A 10,124-nucleotide genomic window follows, 5' to 3' on the forward strand; every position below is an offset into this window, starting at 1 on the left:
TGTAGATCCACTGTGTTTGGTAAAGCTTATGGGCCTCTTCTCAGAAGAATGTCTCTACATGCATGAAATAAATACATAAGATTATTTAAAATAACAATTATATATGAAATACAATCATAAAATATTTAAAAAACAAAACGAAATTACCCAAGCCAGGTTAAGAACCCCTGCCAGAAAGTATCTTATGCATTCCCATTTTACATATGAGGGAAATGACATCCGTTATTAATAACAATATCCATGGTTCTTTAAAATTTGCAAAGGGCCAGGGCAGCTAGGAGGTTCAATGGATAAAGCACCAGCCCTGGAATCAGGAGGACTTGACTTCAAATCCGACCTCAGACACTTGACACTTACCAGCAGTGTGACCCTGGGCAAGTCACTTAACTGTCATTGCCCTGGCCAAAAAAATAAAATAAAATATAAATAAAAAATAAATACAAATTTGCAAAGGGTCTTACAAATCTCATTTGGTCCTCACATTAACCCTGAGAAGTAGGTGCTATTGCTATCCCCATTTTACAGATGAGGAAACTGAGGCAAATTAGAAGTTAAGTGACTTGCCTGGAGTCATGCAGCTATTAAGCATCTAAGGGTAGAATTAAATTCAGCTCTTCCAGACTCCAGATGTAGCACTCTACCTATTGTGCCACTAAGGGAAATGGTACACCCAAAGTGACACAATGAATTAGTGGCAGACCTTTAGTCTATGTCTCCTGACCTCTAATCCAGTGTTTCTAATGCTCTACTCTACTGCCTATGAACTACATTCCCATCTGAGCTCATTGGCTTATTTCCATTCCATAAGCACCAGTTGTACCCCTCAGCCAGCTGCCTCACAGATGTAGATCACAAGGGGGATGAGACAAAAGGGTAAACAGTATGAATCACCGTTAGATATGATGATGAGCTAGATTTAGAGAGATCATAGTCACACTGCATCTGGAGCAAACAGTTCTGGGTATCACATTTTGCAAGGATCATTGTTATACTCAGTATGACATAAGCCAAAAGACATAAGCCTGATATGTGCTAGGCAGGCAGCTAGGTGGTTTGGGATAGAATACTGTGCCTGGAGTCAGAAGACCTGAGTTCATATGCCCAAAGGGCTATGGGACTGTTCATACCCTTTGAACCAGTGGTACCACTGCTAGGTCTATATCCCAAAGAGATCATAGAAAAGGGAAAAGGCTTCTATTGTGGCTGCCGTTGAAGCTACAATTGCACCGCAGCCATGGCCATCCACTACCCCATGGCTGTAGGCCTCAACAAGGGCCACAAAGTTACCAAGAATGTTTCGAAGCCGCGACACTGCCACCGCTGTGGGCGCCTGACCAAATACACCAAGTTTGTGAGAGATATGATCCGGGAGGTGTGTGGGTTTGTCCCTTATGAGAGGCGGGCCATGGAATTGTTAAAGGTCTCCAAGGATAAGCGAGCCCTAAAGTTCATCAAAAAAAGGGTGGGAACTCACATTGGAGCCAAGAGGAAGAGGAGCTCGGCAACATCCTGGCTGCCATGAGGAAGGCTGCTGCCAAGAAGGACTAGACTGGACACTGTCTGCCTTGCCTGAGTTACCTAATAAATTATCCAGTAAAGATTTGACAAATGGGGGGCAGCTAGGTGGTGCAGTGGATAAAGCACTGGCCCTGGAGTCAGGAGTACCTGAGTTCAAATCTGGCCTCAGACACTTGACACGTACTAGCTGTGTGACCCTGGGCAAGTCACTTAACCCCAATTGCCTCAGTAAAAAAACTAAAAAAAAAAAAATTTGACAAACAGAAAAAAAAGAAAAGAAAAGGGGAAAGGACCCACATTTACAAAAATACTTATAGCAGCTCTCTTTGTGGTGGCAAAGAATTGTAAATTGAGAGAATGCCCATCAATAGGGGAATGGCTGAACAAGTTGTGGTATATGAATATAATGGAATACTATTGTGCTGTAAGAAACAATGAGGAGGAGTAGTTCAGAGAAAACTGGAAGGACTTACATGAACTGATGCTGACTGAGAGGAGCAGAACCAGGAGAACATTGTACACAGTAACAGCAACATTGTGTGGTGAACAGTGGGGATAGACTTGGCTCTTCTCAGCAGTGCAACGATCTAAAACAGTTTCAAAGAACTCATGATAGAAAATGTTCTCAACATTCGGAAAAAAAGAACTGCGAACTATGAATGCATATTGGACCATACTGTTTCTACTTTTGGACTGTTTTTTTTTTCCTTCTTTTTTGAGGTTCTTCCCTTGTGCTCTGATTCTTCTTTCACAAGATGACTAATGTAGAAATATACTTAATGTGAATGTACATATACAACCTATATCAGACTGCTTTCCATCTTGGGGAGGAGGGAGGGAAGGGAGGGTGGGAGAAAAAAATTTTGGAACTAAAAATCCTGTGAAAACAAATATTGAAAACTATCCTTATATATAACTGGAAAATAATAAAATACTTTAAAAAACAAGATCTGAGTTCAAATCTGGACACAGACACTGTGTGACCCCGGGCAAGTCACTTAACCATCTTTGCCTCCATTTCTTCATCTGTAAATGAGCTGGAGGAAAAAATGGCAAACCACTCCAGTATTTTTGCCAAGAAAACTCTAAATGGGGTCACAAAGAGTCGAACAGGACCTAAATGACAACAATGATGAAATGTGCCAGGCATTGTGCTAAGTGTTTGGGATGCAAAGAAAGACAAAAGATAGTCCCAGCCCTCAAGGAGCTCATGGTCTAATGCAGAAGACAGTATGCAAACAACTAGGTACCAACAAGCTATATCCAGTATAAACAGGAAATACTCAACAGAGGAAAGGTACTAGAATTTAGAGGGATTGGGAAAGGCTTCCTGTGTGAGGTGAATGTTAGCTGGGACTTTAAGGAAGCCAGGAGGTAGAAATAAGGGAAAGCATTCCAGGCATGAGGGACAGCCAGAGAAATTGCCTGAAGTTGGGAGATTGAGTATGTCTTGTTGGAGGAGGAGGAAGAGGAGGAGGAGGAGGAGGAAGAGCAGAAGGAGGAGGGGGAAGAGGAGGAGGAGGAGGAGGAAGAGCAGAAGGATGAGGAGGAAGAGAAGGAGGAGGAGGAAAAAGAGCAGAAGGAGGAGGAAGAAGAGGAAGAGGAAGAGGAGGAGGAGGAGGGTGGTGGTAAATATTCCTTTGCAAAGTACATAGTCCCGGGAATAAGAAGATTGAAAAGGTGAGGAAGCAGCTTATAAAGAGCTTTGAATGTCAAACAAAGGATTTTATATTTGATCCTAGAAGCGACAGGGGCCTACTAAAATTTACTGAGTAGAGGGTAACATGGTCAGTCATGTACTTTAGGAAAACCTCTTTGACAGCAGAGTGGAGGTTAAACAAGATTGGTGAAAGACTTGTGAGAAGGAGACCAATCAGCTGCCTCCTATGGTCATCCAAGGGGGATAAAGAAGATGGTGAGAACACTTGAGATCACAAAAGGTTTGGGTGAAGTAATTGGGAATGAGTCACCTAAAGAAGAGGTGTCAGCTCCTGATTTGTCAGCTCATGATAATTCCCTTCAAGTATCTGAATGACTGTCCTGGGGTGGATAAATTTTAGATAGTGGCCCCCAATGAATGATAAATAGAAGTATCTGTGGAATAATTTTATGTACACACATGCATGCAGATATACACATGTACATACATGTGTATATATACATATACATACAGACACTCCTGGCTGTGTCTAATGGTAGCCATCTGTAGGGTAGAATTGGGGGAGGGAAGAAAAAAAGGGAAAAAATGGAAATTTATATGAGAACTCTGTTGTATATGTGGAGGGAATAGCAAGTTGTGCATGGTAAATTTGCAGTTCCATGTGCAATCATCTTTTTTATTTTACCGTGTTATGAAAACACTTGTTTTGTTCCATGAATTGAAAATAAAATACATTTGTAATGTAAAAAAAAAAAAGACAGGCGGGTCAATTTCAGCTTACTATCAGGAAAGGATATTAACAAGAAACCTCTAGAAAATGATAGTAAGGGTAGTAAGGGCACTCAAAATCGAATGGGGACTGTCTAAATAAGGGAAATGGGGATGTTTCACTTACAGACTCCCATGATATAACAGGCTGCCTCTGGAAGCAGAGAGTTCTCTAGTCTGAAGAGTGGTGGCTTTAGAGACAAGGGACCTGAGAGGTCATAACTTTCTCTGCTGTATAGCTCCCATTGCAATCCTCCCCTGCCTCCCTGCTTCCTGTTTGTTTTATTGTGAGAAAGCATGTTTAGAAAAACACTTCCACTGTGCCCGAATCATCTGCACCAGCCGTTGACCTGCTCTCCAGTTTTAACACAGCTCCCTCCCTCTTCATTTATCCCTCCAACACTTTCGGCATATTCAGCCCTTTTTTTATAGGAGATAGTGATTGTTGTTGTTGCTGCTGCTGAGTCATTTTCAATAGTGTCTGACTTTTTGTGACCCCATTTGGGTTTTTCTTGGGAGAAATACTAGAGTGGTTTGTCATTTCTTTCCCCAGCTCATTTGACATGTGAGGAAACTGAGGCAAACAGCATGAAGTGACTTGCCCAGGGTGACACAGCTAGGAAGTGTCTGAGGCCAGATTTGAACTCAGGAAGAGGAGTCTTCCTGACTTCAGGCCTGGCACTCTAGCCATTGTGCCACCTAGCTGCCCCCAGAAACTGATAGTACCCAATATTTCCTGGGTGAGGACATATGCCATACCCATGACACATTCTCTGTCAGTGAGATTTCTCCCCTCCCCAAAATCGTGCCTGGATCCATATTATTAGGCCCCAGGGCCCTATTGACATGAATTGTCTAAAGAATTATGCCCTACACCTGTCCCTGACTTTCAGTTTTCTCCCCTATGTCTTAACCCTCCCTCTATTCACATTTGCCCATCCTCTCTCACACCATAAAGCCAGATAATGTTTGGAATAAATTGTGGTTTCAGAACCATAGAGCATAGACTGTTACAGCTGAAGGGCCGAAAATGATGCAAATCAGACCCGGGAGGGGCCTCGGAATCATAGAACCACAGACCGCCCGTGCGGGGAGGCAGCCTAGAGATCATCTTAGTCTGACCCCCTCATTTTACAAAGGAGGAAAGAGGTCCAGAGAATGTGAACGGCTTTGCCTAAGGTCACTTACCATTCTTCACAGCACCTTTGATAAAACCCTCTTCTCCTTCTCCTTCTCCTTCCTCTCAATAGCCTTGTGAAGCCAGTGGGATAATTGTACCCATTTCTCAGATGGGAGAGAAGTGACTTACCAAAGATCTCACAGCAAATTAGTAATGGCACCGGAACCCCTAATTCCACTATTTCCAGGCTGCTCACCTCCACTCTGTTTTATGAAACCTCAGCCACAAGAAAATGTTGTTGTTGTTGTTGTTTGTTGTTGTTAGGGAATGGGGAAAGGGAAAGGAGAGCAGGCCCCAGAGCTGAGCCGAGCGACGGGCGCCCTGGCTCTCACACCGATGTTCACAGGCACTAAATGTTGCTATTGGACAATTCAGTTTGGGGAAATTGAAATCATCTTTCCAAAATCAGCAGGCTTTTAGAGCCATATCCTGTCATTGTTCCCAAAGTGGGCTCCTGGCCTAGAATGTGCATTTGTGATGACGAGGACTGGGGCGGAGAGAGGAAGGTAAACTAGAGTTTGTATACAAACCAGGGCAGGATGTTGAAGTTCAGCCAGTGTTTTCTGAGGGACAGAGCATTGGGTGAAGTGACAATCTGTGTACCAAAAATGTCTAGTAGCCATTCTCATCTAACAGTGGTGATATGTAAGTGGTTGTTTGACTGAGGAGGAAAATTAGCTACTTCCTTTCTCTGTACCCTTCCTCTTGTAGGTGGGGCCACTCTTTCTTTTTTTTTTTTTTTGCGGGGCAATGGGGGTTAAGTGACTTGCCCAGGGTCACACAGCTAGTAAGTGTCAAGTGTCTGAGGCCGGATTTGAACTCAGGTGCTCCTGAATCCAGGGCCGGTGCTTTATCCACTGCGCCACCTAGCCGGGGGCCACTCTTTCTTAACTCCTCCCTTCAGGTGTCCTCTTGGGCATTAATTATTCCTTAGTGGGGGCAATTAGGTGGCACAGTGGATAAAGCACCGGCCCTGGATTCAGGAGGACCTGAGTTCAAATCTGGCCTCAGACATTTGACACTTGCTAGCTGTGTGACCCTGGGCAAGTCACTTAACCCTCATTGCCCCACAAAAAAAAAAAGGAAAACAAATTTTTCCCTTAGTTCTCAATCTGGGGGGTAGGGGTGGGTGTTGGGGGAGAGAAGGATCTGGCCCTTCTAGTTTGCCCAGACAATTGATGGAGGAGGGGATGCCAGAGGCCACTGCCTCAGAGAGGGACTTCCTTTTTCTTTTTTTCCTTCCCCTGTTGGCTCATTTTGTGTCTAGTTATGAGTTTAAATTCATTTACACTTTTTTCCTCACTTGGGTAAATTATAATGTTGTTGTTGTTCAGTTGTGTCCAAATCTTTGAGAGCCCATTAAGGGTTTTTTTGGCAGAGATACTGGAGTGATTTGTCATTTCCTTCTCCAGCTCCTTTGACATGAGGAAACTGAGGCAAAGAGGGTCAAATAACTTGTCCAGAGTCACACAGCTACTGAGTGTCTGAGGCTAGATTTGAACCTGGGAAGTGTTCCTGACTTCAGCCAGCACTCTATCCACTGTGCCACCTAGCTGCCCCCAAATCATAATAAATATATATGTCTTTGTTGTATCTCAAGTGCCTGCAGCTGGTGAACTCAGTGATTAAAGTGAATCTCCTCCTTCCTCTGTATCCCAGGATGACTGTCACTTCCTGCTTAGCTGCTGTTACTTTTCCTCCAGGGATACACAATGAACAAAATCTCAGAGAAACTGATTTCTTTAGGAGAACATTTATCAAATACAAGTACCAGGGACTTGAAGCCCTATTGCATAAGACACTCCTGATTGAAGGAGATTGATTACCCAATATTCCATTCCTCCGTGAGGGGAGAGGTTGGGGAAAAGAGAGGTCCTGGTCTTCTGGCTGCTAGTTTTGAGACGGAAGACACTCAATTTCAGATTCACTTCACGAAGAGGTCCCTGAAGGGGGAGAAAGACTCTGGAAGGAACCTGACATGTGGAGGATTTCTCCAGATGACCTCTGGTACCTTGATTGTGTTCCTATCCCCAGCTCACTATGCTAGAGACTTAAGCAAATTTTCTCCTTGGTTAAAATCTGGGTCTCTCTCTCTCTCTCTCTCTCTCTCTCTCTCTCTCTCTCTCTCTCTCTCTCTCTCTCTCTCTCTCTCTCTCTCTCTCTCTCTCTCTCTCCCTCTCCCTCTCTCCCTCTCCCTCTCCTTCTCCTTCTCCCCCCTTTCCTGTGTGTCTCTCTGTCTCTGTTTCTGTCTCTGTCTGTGTGTGAATCTGTCTTTCTGTCTGTCTCTCCATCTCTCTCTTCAGCTGAGGTATCTTGCTTCCAGTGGAAGAGCTCATTCACTATGTGTATTGGCTGGTATACTTTCATGTGTATAGTTACTCTGATTTCTCTGATTGTTATCAACTGAAATAAATGGATTGATTTGCTACCCATTTCTCTGTATGACTGATTTGATGGGAAGAGAGTCAAACCTTGGATGTAGTGCTTGAGGCACTCTTTCCTCATTAAGGGTTAGTGATCAGGAACACAGCTTGAAGCTAAAATGTATTTCTTCTAGACCAATAATATTGTGGGGGAGGCGGGGTAGTAGAGCAGAAAGAGATAATTCTAGCCCAGTACCAATTCTCTGAGAAGAGCACAGTGGCCAGCCTTGAGGGTCAACTTCCTCCTTCCCCTCCTGGCATGAATCAGTCTTTCTCAAAGAAGAGTAGAGATAGCTATCCATACCTCCCTGTGACCCACATCTAGAGAGATGCATGTTAACACACAGGACCTGCATGTGCAATACACACACACATACACACACACACACACACCCCTTATATACAAAAAATAAACACTTTTTTAAAAATAAAAAATGGCTTCTATACGCTCAGCACTAGAACCAGAGTGAAGTGTCAGGTAGGTAAATGTTTCACCTTTTGTAGTTATCCCCAAAGGAAGACAGCTATACTCTTTCCCAATTGGAACAATAGTAGTTATAGTTGTGGCAGCCAGAGAGGCATGAAGATCCTGTCCTTTCTCAATCTCCCTCCAATGGTCCCTGTGATTGGAGGCACCAGGCTTGGAGGTCATGGCATTTATGGTTGAAGCTATTTGGATATCCATATACCATCCTGGCCACAATCTCTTCCTACAATTACATCAATGCACTCTTGGGGTTCATCCATCCCTCTGAATGACTGTACTTTTTCTGAAGTCATCACTAGACACGAGACATCTCTTGCTCTTCCCTGTCCTTTAGGGAAAAGAACAGTTGAGCTTTCAGTCATGGTCTCAGGGCTCTCCAAGGTTCAAGTAGATAAGCATTGACGAGGCTCCCTTTACACTTACAAAATCATAAACTGTTAGCACTAAAAGGAACTTTACCTTTAACAGATGAAGACATTGAGGCCCAGAGATGGAAAATGACTTGTCTGAAGTGAAGCAGCCAGAAAGAATGATCGCAGAAACTTAATCCAAGTTCTTCTAATTCTGAAAATAAGGCTCTTTCCATTACTCCATGTTGCTTGGAATCTATAACTATCTTTTTGGCAAACGGACTATGAATACAATTTGCCTTGGTGGAACCCATCCAGGGAAATACAGAAAAACTTTTTCCTGTTCTAAATTTATTTTCTCTCCTCTCCAAACTCCTAGAAAAAGCAATCTACACTCACTGTCTACTTTCTCTTTTCTTATTTATTCCTCAATCCTTTGCAATCCAGCTTTCTGTCTCATTACTTAAATGAAATTATTCACTCTCAAGTTACCAAGGATCTTTGAATTGCAGAATCTGCAGGTCTTTTCTCAGTCCTAATCCTTCTCCTTTCTGCTACATTTGACACTGCTGACCACTCTCCACTCCTGAATATTTTCTTCTTTCTTGATTTTCATAACACTATCTTTTGGTTCTCCTCCTATCTGACTATTCTTTAGTCACCATCACATGTGTCCTCTGCATCATGCCCCATACCTATGGGCCAAGATTCTGTCCTAGGCACCTTCTCTCCTTCTACAGTCTACTGTGAGAAAATTATTAATGCTGGGGTGTTTTGGGTACTCAGAGATGTGCGCACGCACATACACACACAAGAACTCTGGCTGGTTTTGCAGGGTCAGCCCAGAGTCAGGAGAATTTCAAAGGAAATGTAGATTGACCTTCCTGACAACCTAAAGGAAGTTAGCTCACCTAGACCACCTTCAAGTCACGCCAATCAATGGACTTGAATGTTACTGGCTAATTAATTAGCTTGGATCAAGGTGCAGTGACCCACCTCTACCTGTGAGAGGATGAAAACCATGGAGAGGGATCTCTCACTCTCTTGGCGCTCTTCCCTCTCCCACATTGCCCTCTGGTTCTTGTTCTCTATCCTAGGTATGTAGGATTTCTAAACTTTAGGAACCACATGCTCTCACTTTCTTTAACATTTAATATGCTTTAATAAATGCTTAATGCCCAAAACTGGTGCAGTAGCCTCTAATTTCTAAGTAGCAATATATTAGAAACCTCAGCTTGTTTCCTAAAACTTGAAACAGAGATAGGCAACCCCATAAATTTTCAAATGACACACTACATTCCCTCTCATTAATCTGATCAGGTTGTATTTGTTTAAATATAACTTTAATGCACATGACCCATATATAAATATGTCTATATGTATTTGTAAATTTACACATAGATCCATAAGCAGCTCTAGTCTGTCCCCTGAACTCCGACGCCAATTGCCTACTGGACATTTCAGATTAGATGCAACATGTGCAAAACTGAACCCGTTTTTCCCTTCACCCCCAACTATCCCCTTCCTCTTCCAAACTTCCCTATTTCTGCCAAAGACACCACCATTCTTTCAGTCTCACAGGTTCATAACCTCAGCATTATACTAGACTCTTCTCTCTTCCTCATACCACATGGCCCATCACCTGCCAAATCTTAGCAGTTCTATCTTTACAACATCTTTTGCATGTGACCCCTTCTCTACACTCACACAGCTACCACCTTAGTTGACACCATCATCA

General features: G+C 43.1%; 1 protein-coding gene across 1 annotated transcript; it reads left to right on the top strand.

Annotated features, from left to right (window-relative positions):
- The first annotated feature begins 1,234 nt into the window (after positions 1 to 1,234).
- Positions 1,235 to 1,522, top strand: LOC122744624 (60S ribosomal protein L36-like). The gene has a single exon (XM_043990187.1). The coding sequence runs from the start codon at positions 1,235 to 1,237 to the stop codon at positions 1,520 to 1,522; it is 288 nt and encodes a 95-aa protein (XP_043846122.1).
- The last annotated feature ends 8,602 nt before the right edge of the window (positions 1,523 to 10,124 follow it).

Source organism: Dromiciops gliroides, chromosome 2 (assembly GCF_019393635.1).
Source record: "Dromiciops gliroides isolate mDroGli1 chromosome 2, mDroGli1.pri, whole genome shotgun sequence".
NCBI lineage: Eukaryota > Metazoa > Chordata > Mammalia > Microbiotheria > Microbiotheriidae > Dromiciops > Dromiciops gliroides.